At 38.3% G+C, this 23,735-nt stretch overlaps 2 protein-coding genes and 1 long non-coding RNA gene across 3 annotated transcripts; 2 read left to right on the top strand and 1 right to left on the bottom strand.

Moving 5' to 3' along the window:
• Positions 1-3,264: 3,264 nt before the first annotated feature.
• Positions 3,265-3,744, top strand: LOC110799413 (uncharacterized). The gene has a single exon (XM_022004676.2). The coding sequence runs from the start codon at positions 3,265-3,267 to the stop codon at positions 3,742-3,744; it is 480 nt and encodes a 159-aa protein (XP_021860368.2).
• Positions 3,745-10,990: 7,246 nt separating this feature from the next.
• Positions 10,991-11,443, bottom strand: LOC110799412 (uncharacterized). Its single transcript, XM_022004675.2, has one exon. It carries the CDS (start codon positions 11,441-11,443, stop codon positions 10,991-10,993), a length of 453 nt encoding a protein of 150 aa, XP_021860367.2.
• A 9,075-nt stretch (positions 11,444-20,518) lies between these two features.
• LOC130461179 (uncharacterized) lies at positions 20,519-22,743 on the top strand. The gene is made up of 3 exons (XR_008921574.1): positions 20,519-20,817; positions 21,462-21,526; positions 22,514-22,743. It is a non-coding gene; the product is annotated as an uncharacterized lncRNA (long non-coding RNA).
• The last annotated feature ends 992 nt before the right edge of the window (positions 22,744-23,735 follow it).

The raw sequence follows: 23,735 nt of genomic DNA on the forward strand, positions 1-23,735 counted from the left end.
ACCGATCCTTACAAATCATGTCCGACCCTTACAGAACCAATATGTTCAGATCATAATCGATTTGTACAGATCATATCCAGATTAGAATCCATATGTTTAGATTATAACTAGTTTAGATATTGACCTGTACAGATTATGTTCAGATCAGAATTGATCTGCAAAGATCATGTCCATATCAGAATTGATTTGTACATATCATGATCAGATTAGAACTGGTTTGTAAAGATCATGACCAGATCAGAACTGATTTGTAAAGATCATGTCCAGATCAAAACTGGTCTGTAAAGATCATGACCAGATCAGAACTAATCTATACAGATCATGTCTAGATCAGAATAGATCAAGTCCAAATCAGAACTGATCTGTACAGATCATGTCCAGATCAGAACTGATGTGTATAGATCATGTTCAAATCATAACTGATCTGTACAGATCGTGTCCAGATCAGTATTGATCTATGTAGATCATGTCTAAATCATAATTGATATACACATATCATGTCTAGATCAAAATCCATATGTCTAGATCAGAACTCATACATGTAGATCAGAACCCATATATTCAGATCGATCTATCTAGATCATGTCTAAATCTATACTAATTTGTCAAGATCATGTCCATATCAAAACCCATATGTCCAGATCATGTCCCGTATGTCCAGTTCATGTCCCAATTTGAATTGATCTATTTCGATCAAAACCGATATGTCCAGATCATGTCCATATCAGAACTTGTCTGTACAAATCATGTCCAGATCAAAACTGCCCTGTATAAATCATGTCCAGATCTCTACTGATCAAATCCATATCAGAACTAAATTTGTACATATCATCCCCAAATCAGAACCGATCTGTACATATCATATCCAGATCAGAATTGATATGTCTAGATCACAACCGATCTATCTAGGATTTTAGGTCTATCTACTATAAGGAATAGTTAAATCATGAGCAAAGTTAAATAAATAATAACAATATTATAAATTTGTGTAATATTTATTTTATAGAGTTAGTTCCTTTGTGAATCCTATAGTTATACGGAGTAGATGACAGGGACAAAAGTAATCTTGTTACTCCTTTATCTTTGGACGAAGTTAGGAAAAACTTATTCTGTATGGATCCTATTAAAACTCTGGGCCCGGTGGTATTCAACCTGTCTTTTATCAACGTCACTGGGATTCTTTAAGAGTTCCAGTATATGAATTTTGTCGTGATTGTTTTCGTAATGGTAAAATTCCAACAGATAGCAATGATTCTTATATCACTCTTATTCCTAAAAAGGATCCTCCATCTTCTATGAGTGATTTTAGACCTATAGGGTTATGCAATACCATTTATAAATTCATCACTAAAATTATTTCGTCCAGGTTTCATCCCATTTTGAGTAGAATTATAAGTCCTTTACAATCGAGTTTCATCAAAGGAAGAGGTATAGAGGATAATGTAATTTTGGTTAAAGAAATGGCTTATTTATTTCATAAAGCTAAAAAAGAAAAAATAATATGGCTTTAAAACTTGATATCACTAAGGCCTATGATAGTCAAGAATGGTCGTTTATTAGAGATACCTTAATTTCTTTTCAATTTCCTGACTATTTAATCAATTTAATTATGTCTTGTATTACTAAACCTTTGATTTCTGTTTTATGGAATGGAGAAATTTGTAAAGGTTTTCACCCATCAAGAGGAATTAGGCAAGGTGATCCCTTATCGTCTTATATTTTTGTCTTGTGTCTTGATAGATTTTCTAATCTTATAGAAAAGGAAGTGGAAAAGGGTAATTGGAAGGCGATTCCTATTACGATAAAATATTCATATCACTCATGTCTTCTATGCTGATGATGTATTTTATTTAGCATGGCTTCTCCTTCTAATTTGAGCACCATTATGGATACGCTTCACACCTTTGGTAACATGTCTGGTCTCCATATTAGTATGACTAAATCCACTATATTTTTCCCTACTAAGATGTGTCATTCTGTTTGAAGGGATGTAGTAGGTTCTTTAGGGTTTAAGGTCTCTCATTCCTTTGGTAAATATCTAGGAGTTGATATTAGACCTAATAAGCCGAAGATTGATAATTATTTGGGTCTTTTGAATAAAACTACCGATAGAATTAGGGGTTGGCAATCAAAATTACTCAATATGGCAGGAAGAAATACCTTAATTAAAAGTGTTCTTAATTCCTATCCTTTGTATGCCATGCAGAATTTTATTCTGCCTAGTTCTATTATTACACCCTTGAAAAATCATGTCGATATTTCCTTTAGAATAAGGTGGATATATCTCATTATGCTCCTCGTACTTCCTGGAAAATGATCATTAGGCCTATGGAAATAGAAGGCCTAGGAATTAGGAGACTTAAGGATTAGAACATAGTATTCATGGAAATATTAGGTTGGAATATTCTTACCAATCCTAACAAATTATGGGTTAGAATTTTAAATGAAAAATATTTAAGGAATTCTGCTTTCTTTGACTGTATCCCAAATGCTAACCAATCTCCATTATGGAGCGATATTCTTAAAGGTCGTGAGTTGTTAGAGAAAGGTCTAATTGTTGGTATAGGCAACGGGGGAACTACTTCTCTTTGGTATCATCATTGGATTGGTGAAGGGCCTATTTATAAGTTCATAGATAAGGATGTTCCGAACTCTAAAACCCATTGGTTTGTCTCTCATATTATAAGAAATGGGAAATGGTTTCTGGATGACATTAGACATTTACTCCCTCCTCGCATTGTTAATCTCATTTCTTCTTATCTCTGTCTTATTAGGATGAAAATGAGGATTTCATATGATGGTGTTTCTCTAAAACAGGAATTTTGACTATCAAGTCAGCCTAACATTCCCTTGCTCGTGACATCATTCCTCCAAACCCTAATTTGTTTTCTTGGAAATCGATTTGGAAAATTAGGGTTCTTTTTAAATATAAAATGTTAATTTAGAATTGTGTGCATCAAATCTTACCAGTTGCAAGTAAATTAAATGTTTTTGCCTCCTACATTTCTCTTTTTTGTTCTAGATGTGGTCTTGAGCAGGAATTTACATCTTTTCATGGATTGCTTTGAATCCAGTATTCTTTTGAATTACATATTCCAAAGAATTTGGACTACTAAGGACTTTGATTTAAATATGTTTTTCACGTCTGATTGGAGTGCTTAGATCAATTTTAACTTTTCTCACAATATGGATTGGAAAGTTATTTTTTCAATTGTTATTTGGCATATCTGGAAGTCTAGAAATACTACATTTTTTTAGCATAAAATGAATCATCTTTTTTCTTTGTATAACTTCTTTTTCTTGGATTGGTCTGTCACTAATCATGTCTTACAGAATAAAGGAAAAGAGAAGGAAGTTATTGTTGAGGGTATGAGTATTTCATCCTGGAAACCACCAAGGGAAGGATTTGTGAAGTTGAATACTGATGGAGCTTGGAAATCAAGCGATATAGCTGGAGGTGGAGGCATGTTTAGAAGTACAACTGGTTCATGGTTTGTTGGCTTCACTAGGAAATATAATATGCATTCCTCCATGGTTGCAGAACTCTATGCGACTAGGGATGAACTTATCATGGCTAAAGATTATCATTTTGACAAGGTGGAATTAGAAATCGATGCTCTCTCCCTGAAGATAATGTTGGATGTTGTTGAAAAGCATTCACATCATGAGCTAGCTCCTTTTCTTAGAGATGTTGCTCAGTTAATGCAGATTTTGTGCGTCAAGGTCGTGAGGAATCGGGTTTAAATGCTTCTATGATGAGGGCTAATCTCATTAATGCGGTGGTTGCTGATGTGTCTTCGAATCCTCCTGCTACAATCCAAGCTTCAGCCTCAGAAATGGTTTTTGGCTCAATTGTTTCTTCTCTGAAGGATGTTATTCAGGTTAGCAAGAATAAGGAAGGTGGTACGACCAATATTTCGTGTGGAAAACAAAAGTTTGGGAAGGATTTTGTCCCTTTTGTCGTTGGTTGTTCATCAACTACTCTAATAGCTATTGCTGAAATTGAGGATGATGAAGTTACCAACAGCTAAGTTCTCTCTGTTTCATGTTTTGGATGTCTAAGGCCCCGGGTATGTTTATTTTCTTTTGGAAATATTTTGATTTGTATATAGTGTATAGGACGGGTTTCTTTTGGGCTGGGATTGTTAGATGGTTTTCTTTTGGGCCGGGATTGTTAGGTTCATGACGTTTGTTTTACCTCTACCAGAGGTTGCTTTTGTAACAATTCCCTTCTAATCTATTAATATAATCGTCCCTTATGCGTTAAAAAAAAGAGGTATATTTAAAATGGAATCGCAAGTTTATATTCGTTGATTGTTTTGTTGATCCGTTGTTTGGATTAATTAGCCAAATTTTTAGGTTAAATATTTTTGTTGATTGTAATATAATTAACGACTATACTTTTTACAAATAACTTTTTTAGTTAATTGTTATACATTTTATATATACTTCATATAAAATAAACATGCCCAAGAAAATATACATAGTACACACAAAAAGAAAAAAAAAGTTATAAAGTGAAACTTGTCCCGAAAGAAGATTACAGGCATGTGTGCTAGTAAAAAAAGTACACAAATTCATAAACATCAATCTGTAAAAAGCACAAGGTTACATCCTTTTAGAACTCTAGCTCTGACGGTAACTGTAACGATACAAATATGGGGGTTCAGCTCACTTCAAAGCTCGTTTTGAGAGATAAGCATGCGAAGGCGAGGCCCTTTTCACCTATGAAAGCTATTGCCTGGAACTGTAGGCATCAACGATCCAGATTCACCAATGCTACCGTATGTAATCTGCTAAGAAGTTCCAAGGGGGAAGTGGGACATTTGCGTCCTATAAGACTTAAGAGGTGATTGGCAAACGGTTTTTAGCTAGCTTTTTTTGATGACTTTTGGCTTTTTAATCTGGTCAAACAGCCAAAAAAATGTGTTTGATAACTGATTTTTTGGCTGGATGAAAAACCACTTTTCCGCCAAAAATGAAAAATAGTGTTATTTGCTTTTTGGTGTTGACTTTTAGCATGTCACCATCTAAATTACTTTTTAATCCTTATTTTCTTATTAATTAATAATTAATAATTTATAATTAATGCTTCCAACTCCATCCCTCTTTCTCAAAATCAGAAATTAATTCTTATTAATTCGAGAAAAATTTGTCAAAAAGGACCTTTTAAAACCAAAAAATTGTCAAAAAGGACCTTTTAAAAAAAGTGGTGAAAAAAGGCCCAATTGAGATTTTTTGTTGTCAATAAGGACCAAGAGTGATTTTTCGGTGGTCAACTCTCGGATTCCGGCGTTGACTAACACGTGTCATACACGTGGATTAAAAAAACTTTAAAAAAAAAATTAAAATTTCCCTCCAATTTACCCCAGCCCTTTACTATTCCCAACTAACCCCAAACCTTAAAAAAAAACTAAACACTCGACATTTTCTCTCTCCTGACTCTGCTCCTTCTCCTTCCTCACATTAATTGGAATTCAATTCTCCAGTCAAATGCAATGAATTTGGGTGGTTGAAGACAATATTTAAGCCTCTCATCATTGAATAAGGTATGTCATCTCTCTCCTCTGTCAATTTCACTCGATTTTTTCCCATTTTTGGCATCGAATATTTTCTGAAATTGTCGTCCTTTTTGTCTGCTTCAATGGTGAAAAGGAGTAAAGGAAAGGGAGGGGGGACCAGAAAGTCTAGGGGGGAAAGCAAGCCAGTAATATTCTCGTTCAAAAGGATCCAAAGAACAAGGTCAGTAATAGTTGTTTATTCGTTTTTTTGGCTTTTAGGGTTTGTTTAATTGATAGTGGAATAATTAGATTAATTTAAGTGATTAATTAATAAATTAAAGTAATTTGTATGCTAATTAACCTATTTTGTTGAAAAGCCCCAAATTTTTGTCCCCAAATTAATCGAAAGTTGTTTTAGGGTTTATTAATTGTTGCTGTTTATATGCCTGTCATTAGTGTTTAATTTGATTTTTATGCCTGATTAGTGTTAAAATTGTTGTGAAATAGCTTAATTTGTTTTGTAAGTGGTATTTAAATTATGGGACAATGGGACTGAAATTCTTGCTTGTTTGTTGTTTGGTAATGTGTGTGTAAAACAGATTTAACGGGAGGATACCAGTTGATTATCCCGTATTTAGAATGAATGAGCCAATAGACATTAGGCTTTTCCATGGGGGTAAATTTGTGAGTCGTAATGGGAAAACAACGTACGAGAAAGGTGAAAGTAGTAAGTACGGGTTATCATTGCACCCAAATGTCCAAGAAGTTTGTTACTTCGAATTTGTGGGCTGGATTAAGGGGGATTTAGGCTATAAGGATGAGGGGACAATATGGTATAGGGAGCACGGGAAGACTCTGCATACAGGGAGGAAAAAACTTGTGAGTGATGATGACATTCCAGATTTTTTGTTTAGTAAGGAAGCAGATGGGTGGTACCATTTATATGTAATCCATGAGCCTGAGAAAGAAGTGTTTCATAGTTTAAAGTTTGGTCCAGGTGTAACATTTTACACAGATTCAGATAGTGAGAGTGGGCCTAGGGGAAGGGATTTGGGTAGCCTTAATTCTGGTTACTCATCAGTGGGTTGTGAGTCATCAAAGGGTGAGTCATCAGGGAGCATAAATGGGGGTGGCAGTACTAGTGGGGCCCAACAAGATGCTGGTGACAAAAATCCTAGATCTAACAACCACAACATAACATCTACTTCAGTTATCACACCTCCAAACAACTCAACTACCACCCCTCAAACTCACACAAATACAACCCAAACCTCCTCAGTTTCACTTCCCACCTCACAAATCATCCCACAAACTCACACAGACACAACCCATATCACCTCAGTTTCACTTCCCACCTCACAAACCATCCCACAAACTCACACAGACACAACCAATTCCACCTCAGTTTCACTTCCCACCTCACAAACCATACCAGAAACATCAAAAAACAAAATTTCAGCTTCACAATCAGCTCAAAACAAAAGGAAATTTGTCAGAAATAAGGCTAGTGTGGGGCTTGATTCAATCCCAGAATCAAGTGAACCAGGTGATTTTGGATCTGAACTGGATTTTAGTTATGACAGTGGGTCTAGCACTGATGAATCTGTGTATTTGAGTGAGGGAGATTATGAGGATGACAGTGATGATGACCTGTTTGCTGAGTTTGTTGACACAGAAGTGAGGGAAGTTGTGGCACAGGGCTTAGGTGGGGTGGGTGAACACAGACAGTCAGTAGAGGGGGAGGTGCCAGTGGAGGAAGTAGTGGAACCTAATCAAGTTACAGGGGAAGGTGATAATGGGGATGTTCAGTTACAGAGTGATGAGGATCTGAATGACAGTGATGATGAGCTTGATAGTTTAGTGGGATCTGATGATGAGGGGGTAAAATATCCAGTCTTCAACCCTGATGTTGACTTTAAGCATAAGATTAAGCTAGCTGTGGGGCTTAAATTTTCTTCCAATAAAGTGTTTAGGAAAGCTTTGAGGCACCATCAGATAGATGCAGGTTATAACTATTATTTCTTGCATAACAAGAGCCACAGAGTGAGTGTGTACTGTAAACAGAGATGTGGATGCCCTAGGAAGGCTGGTAGAATGCTAAAATGCACTTGCACATAGAAGAGGAAGTGTCCATTTAAGGTTCATTGCAGAAAATTAAAAGGTGAGGATACTGTTCAAATTAAAAGCTGCAACCTAGTGCATATCTGTGGGCATCAACATAACAATGATAAGGTGACTGTTGAGTATTTAGCTGAGAGATACTTAGAAGATTTTAGGGATGAACCTTCAATGAACATGGAGTATTTTATAAAGAGAGTGAGAAGGGAAGTGAAGTCTGATGTGGGGTACTACAAGTGTTACAATGCAAGGAAGTTAGCTAGGGAAATGATTCATGGTAATTCTGCTGATGAGTATAAGAGGGTCTGGGATTATGTAGAGGCAATTAGAACACATTATCCAGGTAGCACAGCAGTGGTGAAGCTTGAGAGCATTGAAAATCCTCCTCCCCTGTTCCAAAGGATGTACATTTGCTTGCAGCCTTGTAAAGAAGGTTATAGGGCTGGCTGTAGGCCAATTTTGGGTGTGGATGGGTGTCATCTTAGAGGTCCATACCCAGGAATTTTACTTACTGCAGTGGGGAAGGATGAGAACAACAATATTTTTCCAGTTGCTTGGGCTGCGGTTGAGACAGAGAATTCAGATACATGGGTCTGGTTTTTGGAGCTCCTGGTGAAGGACCTTGGTTCTGTAGCAGATGCAGTGACATGGGTTCATGAGAAAGATGAAGTAGTAGTGGAAGGAGATGATGATACAGTGGCCTTTATGTCTGATAGGCAGAAGGTATGCAATGCTTTCAAGTTATTGTATTATGTTTGCTAGTATAACACTTGATGTTTTATGTATGTGAGTAATTACTTGTATTATGTTCCCGAGTCTAGCACTTGATTTATGTATGTGAGTAATTACTTGTATTATGTTCCCGAGTCTAGTACTTGATTTATGTATGTGATTAATACTTGTATTATGTTCCCGAGTCTAGCACTTGATTTATGTATGTGAGTAATTACTTGTATTATGTTCCTGAGTCTTGCACTTGGAATCGTTCCCGAGTCTAGCACTTGGAATCGTTCCCGAGTCTAACACTTGGAATCGTTCCCGAGTCAACTTAGGTCACTAATTATCTATGAAAGTCAACTTAGGTCACTAATTATCTATGAAAGTCAACTTTGGTCACTTATTAACAACTGCAAGTCAACTTTGGTGACTTATTAACGAAAGTCAACTTAGGTCACTTATTAACAACTGCAAGTCAACTTTGGTGACTTATTAACAACTGAAAGTCAACTTTGGTCAATTAATTATATTCTTTCAAAGTCAACATTGATAACTTACTAATATTTTGTGAAAGTCAACTTTTGGGCACTTGTATTTAGTTGAAGTCAACTTAGATCAATTGTATTCTGCTGAAGTCAACACAACTATGCTAATGCAATTCTTGGAATATACAGGGGTTGCTTGATGCCTTCAGAACTGTTATCCCCAATGCAGAAACAAGGTTCTGTTGTAGGCATATATGGGCCAACTTCAAACTGAAATTCCCGGGGGAGGTTTACAGAGAGTTCTTTTGGAAGGCAGCAAGGTCATCAACCAAGGTAAACTGATTTGACTTTAAATTGTTTTTTCTGAATGCAAGTGAGTGAAGTCTGATTGTTCTATGTCTTTCCTGTTGGTACAGCATGAATTCAAAAGTAACATGGCTGAGATTCAGAAGTTGAGTGTTGAGGCATTCAATTACCTCACTGCAATTCCTGTTAGTCATTGGTCTAGGCATGGTTTTAGTCCTAGGGCCAAATCAGGAATGTTATTGAACAACTGCTGTGAAAGCTTCAACAATGTGTTGAAGGATGCAAGGAAAAAACCAATCCTGTCCTTGATGGAATGGATCAGAAGGTATGTCATGATGAGATGTTGTGCAAAAAGGCAAGGGTTGAAGAACTTTGAAGGCACAATCATGCCATCTGTGGTGAAGATGATAGAGATGGGCCAGAAGGAGATATACAACATGAGACTGATCCAAGCCGATCTACATGTGTTTGAGGTTGAGCATGGTGGGGACTACTTTGTGGTGAATCTGGAGAACAAGACATGTGGATGTTATAGGTGGACATTGATGGGGATCCTATGTTGGCATGCCCTGGCTTGTATAGCCCAACGAAGACTTGACTACGAAGACTTTGTTCACCAAGCATATCATGTGGCCACCTATGCTAGAACATATGCCCCAAAATTCAATGCAATGCCAGGACCAAAACAATGGGAAACAACTCCATATCCACAACCTCTCCCGCCAGCTTACAAATTTATGCCTGGTAGGCCATCAAAAAGGAAGAGAAGGAAGGAGCCAGGGGAGGGAAAGAAGGGAAGCAGTAAGGGAAGCAGTTGGGTGAAGAGAACAAAGAAGCAGAATATGTGCAAGAGGTGTGGTGGACTGGGCCACTACCAGAAGAGCTGTACCAGACCCCGTTTGGCTGACATTGGAGTTCAAAAGAAAGGTGGAAGGCCAAGAAAAAGGGTAGCAGACCCTACACAACCACAACCAACACCTTCACAGGCAACCCCTTCACAGGCAACCCCTTCACAACCTGCACTCCATGCACAAACAACACCTTCACAGTCTGCATTCCATGCACAAACAACACATGTAGTTCAACCAATTCCACCTTCTAGAGCAGCAAAACAGAAGCATGTAGCAGGCAAGAAGAAGGCCCCAGCAGCAACAAAAGGGAAAGCAACAGCAACAAAAGGGAAAGCAACAGCAACCACCTCCCAAAACAGAGGAAACACTGCATCTGTTCCTGTGAATGATTTCCAAGGGTCACAACCTTCCCAAAAGAGTTGCATCTCTCAAAACAACACCTAAATTTGTAAAAGTCAACTTTGGTTTGTTTATAACAGTCAACATTTGTCTAATTTTGTGTACTTTTGCTTAGTTTCAAACAATTGACTAGTGTTAGACATGTGGTGGGTCACTTGTAACTCAACTTTGGTAACTCAATCTATAATTTATGGTGTTCTCGGGTTTTTATATATTTTGTGCTCGTTTTTTTAGTATATTGTTCTCGGATTTTATATTTTGTGCTCGGTTTTTTATTATATTGTTCTCGGTTTTTTTATGTTTTTCTCGGGTTTTTATCTTGTTCTCGGTTTATTCACATTGTTATCGGGTTTTTTATATATGCTTGTCCAAGTCCAACTTTTGAATATTTTCCTCGGTTTTTTTACTCTTGCCTAAGTCGTCTCCTCATCGGGTTTTTAAGCAAAGTGATAACACAAGACATATTTTACGATAAATTTTCAACATTTTATGCATCAAACCACAAACGCTTACATAAAGTTATACAACAACTACTACGCACTTCAAGCTACTTCAATCTACGCTTAACCAACAAACTAAAAGAACTACAAACTTCAACCTTTTTACTCAATGCTTAACCAAAAACCTTGGCATACATTACACTGACATCAATTGAAACAATAGCACTAAAACATACAAGAATTAGGACGTGATCATTCCTAATCCCTGCCTTCACACCACCTTCTGTCATCTTCTTCATCTTGTGATACTTAATCTTCATCTTCTCATGCTCATCGTGCACCCGATTATTATCACGTTGAATACAATCAATCCTTGCCTCGAGGACTTTCACTTCACCAATCAATCTCTGTTTCTCAGCAATCAGGACATTAGTCACATCTTTCTGCCATTCCAAAATTACTTCATCCACCCAATCGAACGCATCACAACGAGCCTTACCAGTTGAGAAATCATAGAATTTGCAGCCCACGGATTTTCTTCCAGGATTATCATGTGTCCATGAAGTTCTTTGAACAACAGGGAAGCCACATCCACATATCCTAACCTTTCTCTTTGTCACGTTCATCCTCAGGAACCCTAATTTTAGAAGAAAAAAAAAATTCCCACGAACCCTAATTTCAAGAATCAACATTGTGGAGAAGTTAGAGCAAAATAATTAGGGCTTTTAGTGTTACCTCTTAAGGAGTGCGCCGACAAGTGATTTGGTTGAGCGAATTTGGTTGAATTCCTGAGAAGAAGGATGTCGTGGTTAGAGCTTGAAGATAACTATGGCAGGAGAGAGAAAGTCGGATTTTTTTTTTAAAATAAGTTAATATATTAGTTAGGGCTGGGGTAAATTGGAGGGAAATTTTAAATTTTTTTTTTAAGTTTTTTTAATCCACGTGTTAGTCAACGCCGGAATCCGAGAGTTGACCACCGGAAAATCACTCTTGGTCCTTATTGACAACAAAAAATCTCAATTGGGCCTTTTTTCACCACTTTTTTTTAAAAGGTCATTTTTGACAATTTTTTGGTTTTAAAAGGTCCTTTTTGACAAATTTTCCTTAATTCGATCCTACTTTGCATATGTTCTGATATCAAGAAATGTATAACTGAAAAATTAACTCACTCCTAGCTCGTTTTGTTTTGGGCTACTATGCATCGTAAAGGGCACTGGGTTAGGTAGACTCGCTATACCCACCGGTTTTTTATCGGGAAATACTGGTGGATAAAGTGACAAATGGTCACACAGCTTCGTGATAATAGGGCTAATAATTAATAGCTACATAGCTATGCAGCTATCTCTAGCTGCATATGAGCTAAAACGAAACCCCATTATAACATACTCATTTTTCTCTCTCCTCTAACCTCTCACCATTTTCTCTCTCATCAAAACCCATTTTAATTTCTCATCAAACCCTAGCTCCGATTTAACAGTTGCGCCGTCTCCCAATCGAATCGCCACTTCCTCAACGGCGCTCGACGTTCTCAGCCGCCGAACACCGATGCTCCGCTCTTTCCTTCCGCTGCTGACGCCATTAGAATTGCTAATGCCACCGCTGCCGGCGAGATGCCATCGGAAAATATTGTATTTCTTCGGCGATCTATTACTTTTTTACTCTTCGTCGCCGCCATGATTTCTGACTAAAATTTTCTGGTCTATTTCGCCTGAAGCTAAGGATTTGATGAGGAAGATGTTCTATAAAGATATTGGTAGACACCTACTTTTGTCCCCATTCCCGCAAGGGAAAGGTTCGATGATGAAAACGTAAATCTCCACTTGACAACGCATCTCCTATAAAATAAACGAATCTCGATTCCCCATTTCATTTCACCCGAAACCTGCTATTTATGGAAACCTGCTAAAAAAAGTAACTGCCGTAAAAGGTAGCTTCTAAATGTGGCAAATCATAAAGGATAGAAACCTGTCAGAATTAGGTGTTGCATTCCAACATAAATCCTAAATGAGATAGAAAACCGCGAGAATCCTATTCCTAATAGGATTCGGAAATAAGAGTTACGTATTAATTAAAATCCTAACGAGCCTAGAGTTCGTAACGGGCCCAGACGCATTCCGTCATAAAATTGATACGCGCTAAAAGACTCGAATTAATCTCAAACTCTACGGATTTTAGGAATCCGAATCTGACTAAAGAAAACAGCCCAGACCCTATTTTCGACGCCTGGCTCTCGGCGCCGAAATCTTCGGCGCCCAGGCCTGGGCGCTGAAAGTACCTGGGTACGTGTTTTTTCCTAATTCTTTGTGGATTAGAACTCTGCAATTCTATCTTTCCACGAACTCTTCCCTATAAATAGGCCCCTAATTTCGACGTGAAGGAACACACAACAACACACAATTATATTCTGAGTATTGACTCCAACCCTTAGCCTAAGCCTCTCGCTGCGAAACTGTTCACGCGTTCTGTCGCAATCGATCCATAAATTGAACAGAACGTATCCTGTCCCATAATTGAGATTCGTTAAATAAAAAGGAGAAATAGCAAAGTCAAAGTGGTTAGTTTTCTGAGAACCGTGACGCACCTCTCAAGGGTGCGTCGTAATGTGTCCCTTTTCGATGATTTAACTGCTTTCCTCGCCCTTTTTATGAACTGTTAAACTAACCTAATCTGATTGTTCTATCACGCCTAACAAATATGATATTTTTGGGAAATCGGATTATCATGCTAGGTCCCTTAATGCTATTTAAATCAGATAATCACGATCGAATTAGTATTATATGTTGCATATTGCTAAAATCAACTCAGATTAGTTTAATAGTTAACGCATGTCCCTTCAATTATTTATGCTGAGCTAGTAAGGATATCCTGCCTCTGGAGTTATCGACGAGCGAATTACTCCTCTCGGTAGTTACAGTCCCCCGAACCCTCAATCTCTACCTTGCGGGTGTATATTGAGAGATCCTCACACCAGGGATCACAAGGGAACCTACGGCCGTCGTGGTCAAACGTAATTGCACTCCCTTTATGTCACGATAACCGGGTTTTGTCAGTTTTTCTCATTGTCGTTAAAAACTGAATGGCGACTCCTATATTACTAGTCAATTGGGTGTATACTCAAAGGAAATCCAATTACACTTGATTGAATAAAAAGAATCGTCACACCCACGAAGGACAAGGTCACGCATTAGCCTCGCGCTTTTTCGACCCCCTCACAGTGGCGACTCCGCTGGGGATAGTGAAGGAAATACTCGTGCTTGTAGGTAATCAAAATAGCCGAAGGGTGAAACGATCCTACCCCGCGTTTATTTCCCCATCAAGTTGGGACGACCTGAAAATCAGCATATTAATGTGAACGGGCAGAACCTCATAACGAGTCTCGGCTCCCTCGGGAGTTGGGGCAAAGGATACCTCTTTTTCGCCAATAGGGGGGTGCTTACGCCGCGCATGTCGCCCACTCGGTACTTGTGCAGGTAGTACACCTATCCCGAACCCAATCGCTCGCTCATTAGGTCCCTCTCGCCTGCATGCCCCCTTGGCTTGCACTTGCGGGTTGGCCTCTTGAGCGAAATTCGTCTGTTGAAGACACTACCTCGAGCGGGGCATGTGTTGGATCTACGATAGAAGCGGTACCAAGCCAGGCACAAATAAACTACCCATAGAAGCCTATCATAAACTACGTGACATATTTAATTTTCAAATCCATGTTTGTAATGTAATTATGTGTAGCGAACTATGTGACTATGTTATGATTGTGCGTACGAATAATGCTAGACAAACAATGCTAGAAAACCAACGACCTTAAAAATTGCCCAAACATTCATGAACCAATTGGCCAAAGAGTTATACCAAAATACGTGTTCCGCAAGCCCGAACGATCGCCACAAAAATAAGCGACGCTCGGGATGGCCGTAACGAATCCCACAAACGCTGCACAACGCGTAAAGGACGTTATTAGGCAAGCACGCAAAATTGAAGTCGCATAAACAAAAGTAGACGCAAACAGAAAACGAGTACCAGTCAGGGACGCATTTTCAACGCCCCTGGCTGGGCGCCAATATTTCTCACGCCCACTGCTGGGCGCTGAAGTTGCTGCCTGGCCTTTGGTCAGGAACAGCAGCCTCGGTGCCCGCGCATAAAAAATATACGTAGCAAAAAAAAAAACTTTTCGTAAAAACAATTGCTACGAGGGCGTATGAAAAAGCACTCGATTCTAAAAGCGACTTGTAAAAAATAAATAACTCTTTGTGTCGTTGTTAGGCCTCCTACGACGACGATGTTCGGCACCAAAGCCGAGCATGCTAATTAAACCTTGAATGTCACATGGGCGAAGTATTCAAAAAATAAATGTTCGAATAAAGCCTTCAAAAAAATAAATGTTCAAATAAATCCGAGTCTAGACTAGGCTATGCCAAAATACAATCCAAATCCTAAGTCTTAGTTGTCTTATCCATAGAATCTGTCCTAATGCTTGGTGTCGTTCTGCAAGTTAAAAGGTTAAACCATATTGAGTCTCCCTTCCTAACATTTAAATCAATGAGCACCCATATGTAATTGTCATCCCTTGCTAAGAATCCACGGCCTCAATACTCTCTCTCACCAATAAAAAGAACATATTATTTAATTTGCAAAATGGAAACAGTCACATTCTGGAAATCATTCCCCCATGGTCGCACAACCCCCAAAGTGAACCTAAGGTGTCAATACCATTAGAAAAAAATTAATGGCCTCAAGGCTTATAATCACATTGGGTCACGACTATCATAGTCCTCTCGAGCCACTCGCTCCTTGAAATACTACTAAGTACGGATTAAAAGATTTTCCATGAATGCAACATGACCAACCATGAAAATACCCAAATCGGCATACCATAAGGCTACCATTGGGGTAAAGCAATACACACTAAGAGAGAAGCCGCACTAATGATTCTAGTCTTGCAAAAATAAAAATTCGATCTCCCCAATTAACTACCTTGCCAACATTAAGCAAAATGGCGCATGACAAATGAACACCCAAGGGTTAAAATCTAAAGTGTCAACCAACGAAAGTTATGGTCTAATTAGCCTAAGTCTGAGAGTCGCTTGGTCAAGTATTATAGGCTTACGCCACGTCATTGTTTTGAGTCTAGGCCACCTCCTTGTATTCATACACGGGTTATAATCAGAAAGATTAATGAAAGTTCGAGTCTAAATCACAACTTCCAACTGGAATCTGAAAAGAAGCCAAAATTATTTTCGATGTAATTCTTTCGTTAAATTTCAATAAGGTAAAAATAACATTTTGAATCTACGCTATTTGTACATTTTAAGAAACGACTAAATACGCTTGCAAAGTAAGACAATTAAAAGGTCCACCCTAGGCCTATTAAAGCTAAAGGTCCACCCTAGGCCTACTAAAATTAAAGGTCCACTATAGGCCTACCATACGAGGCTCACTCAGTCTCGCCTCGTGACTCAAAGACCACAACCATCTACCTTTTAGCCCGAATAAAAATTGATTGAAGGATTTTATGTTGAGGGGGGAAATCCCGAGCAAAAAAGAAAAAAATAGACAGAGAAAAGGGAGAGCGAAAAGAGCAAGCCATGAAATACTTAGCCCGTACCTTCCAAAGTGCAAAATTTACCCAAGTAAACGAAGGAAAAGAATTGAGTCAATCAATCCAAATCATAAAATTCTACGATTTCTACCCTTTCCAATCCTTATGTTCTTAGACGCCTTCGCCTTGGGGCCCCTATTCAGCTCATTTAACCCATCCATGTTCTCATTGCCATAACCCAAGAAACCGTTACCTCGACTCTTGTTCCTGAACTTGTTATCAACTGCAAACCACGTACGGCTATTGACACGTGCGTCATACTCATTATTTCCAAAACCTGCTCTTACACCACCATTAGCATAATGACCATGTAACTTGTTTGGATACATCCTGTTGATATACCCTTGAGCCGTCCCCATGCTACTCATTGGCCTTGGTTGATGTAAACTCATGACACTAGCTTGAGGCTGCAAATTGTGAGTCCTAAAAGATGTAATCCTTATGCTTGACCAATACCTATACAACTCAACTTATCCTATCTCATTCAACCCATCTTTCAAACCGTCTTGAGTCACAAATAAAAAAGAGACAAATGAAAAGTACATTCTACGCTCAACGTAAAAATAAAAAAATAAAAAAAAATGTAAAAAAAGAAAACTTTGCAAAGCGCCTTTAAAAGTTAGTCTAAAAAGAATAAGAAGCATTTAGCGCACCAAAAAATATCCGCCCAGAAATAATTTTCAGCGCCCACAGCTGGGCGCCGAAATATTTAACGCCCCAGCCTGGGCGCTGAATCTCTCTGCTCGCCAAATTTTGTCCAGAAGTGCTCGTCATTTTATCCGCACATAAACGGAAAATAACGAACACTTGGAGGGGTACAACACGTATTCAGGTATACGTACCAAAAAAAACACATGAAAAGAAAATACATGTACGCAAAAATATAAAACAAATTTTTTGGCTTACGGCAAGGCAGCAGATTTAAATAATAATAAACTTCACTTATTCTACCGTTTCAAATAATATGTTTCCACCTCATAACACACTTGTTTAAAATCGGCATTCTATGAAACCATTTTCTAGGCTAAGAACTACGCAAGACCTGATTCCAAATTAAATCTATTTAAGGCGGATACGTAGGCAATCCATGATTCGGTCCAACCAATTTGCAAAAATGTTAGAGCCTATAGAATAACAAGAATAAGAAATAGAGTCCCTTATTGAAATTTAATTACTTGCAATCCAAGTCGAAAGAAAAATTTAAGTCAAAGAAAGAATCCAAGTCGTCAAGATGCCAAAATGAGCACACATCGAAAAATAATAAAGGGCACGTACCCTTGCCAGAAGGAGCACTCACACTCCTAGGCACTTAGCCAAGACTCAAAAGATCACTCTGCCTCAATTGAATGGGGGCTAACGCAAGCGTCCATGACCTCTAAAGTACTCGACTTGACCCTCCCTAAAGCGAACTAACTCACTTAAAGACTTTCTTTCACCACTAGACATAGTCGTTCGCTTAAAGACTTTCTTTCACCACTAGACACAGTCATGATCGCCAACAAGTAGTAAAGGCAGTAAGCTTGCAATGGAAAAGATTGTTCTACGGCATCGCCCCATCGTTCCTTCGAACTCAGGGCACCCGTTCATGGTAATTCAAATGCTTGCTAATTCCCTTTGAAAAAAAAAAATCAGAAATTGTCAATAGGACTTGACACTTAACCAAGGCTCACTCTACTCAGACATATGACACGGGCGTCTAAACATCAAAATATGAAAGCATCATTAATGGGAAGACATAATAGCAACTGGGGGCTAAAAATTGAAATGAAAGAGCTAGGGAAAGAACTAAGTATACCTTGACCTTTTGTACGGACATACACCAAGTAAATCTAAGTCGATTTGAAAACGGTTTATATTCCTGCAATTCTGGAAAAGATGACCCTAAAAGCCTGAAAGCATATGCCAAACGGGCACAAGTATATCTTGACACCTGCACCCTGGCTTCCAGCAAATCCTTAGACAGCATTCCAAAAAACGAAACAGTATTTTGATTCACTCATATAACCCTTCTATAAGTCAACTTACTTAGGACACCTCGGATTGTACACAGTAGGATTCGGATTTTAAATAATTTTCAAATGATTTTTAAAGACTTCTTCGAACATAATAAAGTGTCGTTGGTTTAATCTAAATATGCGTTTTGCAAGTGAGTCAAAGATATTTCTAAATATAATTATGGGTAAAGAAAGGCACCTAGCTTTTGGTCAAGGCACACTCCAACATGTGACTACCTTGACCATGGCAATGTCGCACAATACGACATTTACAAAAGAAGTAGCAGATCACTACTCGAACGTACCTCGCACTAAACGAGTCTGGTTCAAACTATTCATGATCCATGTCACCATGAATGCATAAAGACGTATGCAAAGCATTATAACACCAGGCCAATCCCGTAGCTACAATTGGGGGCTTGAGAAAAACACTCTAAAAATACTCGAAATGACGATTTTATCGCAAATTCTCGACGCTAATGTTATACATATGTCATAGGGGCTCAATCCTAAGCTTTAATCGTGCAAAACGAACCTTAGAATGGCTACAACCCCTCCCAAATTCTAAAGCACTACTTAGAATATATAAAGTCACCCCACTAACAAGGGTAACTGAAAATCGCGAGTCACCAAAACTCCGATCAAACCACTGCACATAACGCTCGCCCTATAAAGCGCCCGTTACACAGTCTACATCGTTCCAAAGCAAAAGCGAAAGAAAAAAAATCAAAAAAACTGTCAAAGTTCTGCCCAGAAATCATTTTCAACGCCCAGAGCTGGGCGCCGATATCTTTAACGCCCCAGCCTGGGCGCTGAATATCTCTGCTTGCTAAATCTTGCCCTGATATAAAAACAAGAAAGAAACACCTATGAATCCTCGCATCGGACGAAGTAATAAGCCGTGCAAACCAACGCAAAAGGTGCTACACTTGTTCGAGCACCTGAACGAGGCGTGATCCAATGAAATGATATCCCAACACCTGGAGAAATGTTCTAATACATGTTGTTAGGCCACACAAGCCTACGTCGCACCATAAGTTCAACCGTCCCACGGTACAAGTCTAAAAGAAGAGTAAGGCATGTTGCACTAATGTAGGCACGACCAAGAGCACGTGTAAAAGAGGCAAAGACTACTTATCGCCCAAATTCAAAATGCAAGCCACACGACTTCTACATTAAGGATTAAAAGGTAGCAAAATATTACCTACCACGGAAGGGATAGCTCGCACCTACACGAGCGGAACCCCAAGGCATCTTTCTCGAAAGAACCTACAAAAATCGTACGCCAAAAGGAAGCATCCCAACATGCATACTTGGGGGCTCCAAGCTACGAAACAACCATAACAAAATAAAAAAAATCTCGAAGCAAATGTTTGAAAAATCGAAAGGGCACGATGTTTGAGCCCACTTCATGAATGGGCCTGAACCCTAGCAAGCTTCTAAGACAACTATTCAAAATTAGTCATTGCTCAAAAAAAAATGATTCAAGCAAACTGATTAATGGACCGCACGCAACGGCCATTCTATGAACGCTCGTTCACACATACATTGTAATCCCCCATAATTTTATACATTTTATTAATATATTTTAACGTATAGTTAAGTATATTTAAATAGAATTTATAAATTCTAGAAATAAATATATAATTAACGTATATTTATTTTATTTGATTACATTCTAAACATTTTAACGATTTATGAAATCAAAAATAATTTTAGAATTTTATGTTGAAAAGAATTTGAATTACGAAAATACGTTTTTACTTAGAAAACAATCATAATCGGTTTCGAATTCAAACATAAACTCAATTATAATCCTAGCCCAAATAACAAAGCCCAAAATAAATAACCCCAAATAAACCCATAACCCTTTCTCCTATTCAACTTCACGTGAAACAAAAATAAAAAGAGAAACAAAAGAAAACTCTCAAACCCTTGCTTCACCATTCACGTGAAAACGCACAAGACTCTCTGCTTCAGCCACCGCCGCTCCTCCTTGCTGCTATCCCTCACGCCGCCGGCCACCTCCTCCGTCGCGCGCAACCTCCCTCGCCGGACGTCGGTAACTTCTTCTTCCTTCTCTTCCCTTTTGTTTCTTTGTTTCGTTCATTTTCGCTCCTCCTTAACCATGATGTTGGTTTTCCGCACAGCACCACCACTGTCAACCGCTGCCACCTTGCCACGCCGCACCGCGACGACCACCTGCACCGCCTGAAGCTGGCCGTCGTCGCTGCCCTTGCGGCCATCACTTCTCTCGTTCGTCCCTTCTCTTTTCCCCCTTTGCTTGCTGCTCGGTTCTCCTTTCGCAAGCAACATTGCAGTCGTTCGCGAGCCTCCTCGTCGCCGCGCACCACCACCTTCGTCAACCAGCCATCAGCCGCCGCCCAGCCATCTCCTCTCCTCCTTGATTTCGGTTGTTCCCTAAACCTAAGTTAATTAACGAATTTAATTAAGTTTTAATAATTTAAATTATGTTCTTGAATTAAATTTATAATCTTTATGGTTTGAATATGATTTTCAGATTTGGTGTTGATATTATAAACTAATTATTTTCAGTTTGGTTGATTAAAATATAAGTTAGGGTTTAATCATGTTTTATTAATTGAAATTATGTTTTCTTGAATTAAAGTTATAGTTTTATGATTTAGATTATAGATTTCAGATTATACGAATTATATAATAAAGTTACTAATTTTCAGATTTTATTATATTGGTTAAATTAGTGCCTTTAAGTAGTAAAGTGTGACTTTTGAGGTTTTAATGGCTTTAAATCATAATAGAACGATTATATATTATTAAAGTTATTATTTTTTTTATGATGTTGAATATATTTTGAGCAAGCTTTTAATTATTTTAGATTGCTGGAAATTTAAAAGGAAAGTTTATTGGAGTTTAAGATTTGGGATCCTTAATATAATAATTATTATGCTTGGAGGATAATTAGTTAAGTTTCGATATTGGAGAATGTTCTAAATATGTTTAGGATGTGTTTAGAGTACGTTAGTGTTGCTGTAAATTATTAGGAATTGATTTGGGTACGTTTCTTGATTATTTTAGGCGGAGAATTCTTTGTGGGCGACTTTTGAATTCGTTAAAGTGGCCTATCAGTTTGTTTACACAAGGTACGTACATACCTGTGTGCTTGGAATGTGTGCTAATTGTTGAAACCATGTTGAATTATTGATGAACTTGGTTATGTTAATGTTGTTGATGAACTTAGTCAGGTTGAAATTGCATGTTTGATACTGTTGGATGAACATATTAAACCTTTATTGCATTTCGAGGATTATAACATGTTAGTATGGAAGATTGATACAAACATGTTCGATTGGGAACACTAGATTATTTAGTGTATAATTCAGATCAGTTAATTGTTGTTCCCTTTTTAGCTTTTCACTACTTTATGAGGGCGGAGGACCTTATTTAGTAAGTTGAAACCTTATACCCATATTCAGGGGTTGATCAGTATTAAAGAAAAGATTGGAGTTAATTGGAATGAGTCTTGTTTGATGCCTTTGTGATCACTTACTCAATTCCAAGATAAAAACAGTTATAAATAAATGTGAGTTGCATGCCTTATGTGATTGTTGAGTCATAACAGGGTGTCAATTTGTAAATCATGTAAAGTGAAACTGAGTAGCAATAGCTTTAGACTGTGCACGTCTAAAGTGACGGACAAACAGGAGTTGGGGTTCATGGTGGTAGCCCATGGCCTTTCATTCGGACCGGATTGATCACCGCGTCCTATTTTCAGTCAAACGTTCCTCGATATCGCAGGTCACTGAGGTTACGGAGTCGCGCCCGTACCTCGCCTAGCTAGAAAACTCGGTCCATTGCCTATTTCAATTAAAATAATATTATTGTTATCAAAGTCTAGTCCAGTCTAGCTTAGTCTAGTCAAGTGTGGTATTCAAATTAATATGTGTCGTTTGCCTTTACTTATATTTCATCAGCATCATGTTATGATTGTTCGTTTAATAGAATCATGTTAGGATTATTATTGATTTAGTATGTAGTACTCAGCTTTGCTGATTACGTGCTTTTGCTTGTGCATGTTGATCATGGCTATGCCTTATTGATCCTGTGATGACCCAATCTTTGGTGAGCAGTCTCTAAGGATCAATAAGCATTGTCCATCTGCAGGTTTGAAGATGTTGCATCATTGGGATCGGGAATAGAGAGCTTGTATTTAGTTTTGATTTGCTAAGTTGACTTGGGTTTGTTTAATTGGACTTTAAACTGGTCGTACTATTTATATTTCCTTATTTTTCGTTTATTGGTTTTTGGGATTAAACCTGTAATCGATTATTTATAAACCTAAAGTTAGTTTTATGTTTTCCGCTGCAAAATTCTGAATAAGTCGGGGTGTTACATACATATCATCATTCTAAGTACCGAACATTCACGAACGCATTCAAGAGAAAAAAAATATAAGAGCGATCAAAGTCTTACACCTCAAGGTATGTTCCTCGGGCCATATAGACTCGCCCAACTATCGCAATAACTGTACGCCTTAAGAGCAACAGTTCCTTAAAATAATCGCCCCAAAGCAACAAGCACCGTAGTCCACCAATCGGCTACGGCTTCTCAAGAAAATCATCACGTTCTAAAAACAAAGAAAAAAACAAAAGAAGAGAGAATACATAGAACTTCCAAGTGAAATAAGAGAATGAACAAGAGGCCAACTATGTCATCAAGAAACCTCGCCAGAAATTATTTTCAGCGCCCAGCGCTGGGCGCCGAAAATGATCACAGACCCAAAAAAAAACAGCTCTGGCTTCTATAGGGCCCTGCCATATTCATTCGACTTTAAAATTGCCGAAAGTCGCACCTCACGGCTTTGTTAAAAGTAGCACGCCACTACAAAGATTGCTCGCACTTACGAGCGCAATCCCAAACACGATCAAGGACATTACGAAATGCGTATCCCAAGGAACCTCTTCAACAAGAAATGACCGTCAAGCACGAATTCTTGGGGGCTCGAAAGAAAATATAGAGGATACAAAGTTAAAAACAATATTCCCAGACTACGCTATACGAAGTCCCGTGTTTGGATATCTCAAAAAATAATATATTGTTAAACAAAAATATACACAGTGTGGACCCACTTATAGGACACATCTAATCAGGAAATATTACGACCCACCAACAGGTTGTAATCACAAAAGCCCTTCTACATAGGCAAAATAAGAAATTCAAAATGGGCTCGCCCACCCTCAGCAGGCGGGGTCTGCGTCACTAGCCGCGCAGGTCCTCAGTTTTCGAAAGAAATAAAATCTTCAAATTTAAAATAGGCTCGCCATCTTCAGCCGGCGGGGTCTACGTCACAAA

Source organism: Spinacia oleracea, chromosome 5 (assembly GCF_020520425.1).
Source record: "Spinacia oleracea cultivar Varoflay chromosome 5, BTI_SOV_V1, whole genome shotgun sequence".
In the NCBI taxonomy this organism is placed as follows: domain Eukaryota; kingdom Viridiplantae; phylum Streptophyta; class Magnoliopsida; order Caryophyllales; family Amaranthaceae; genus Spinacia; species Spinacia oleracea.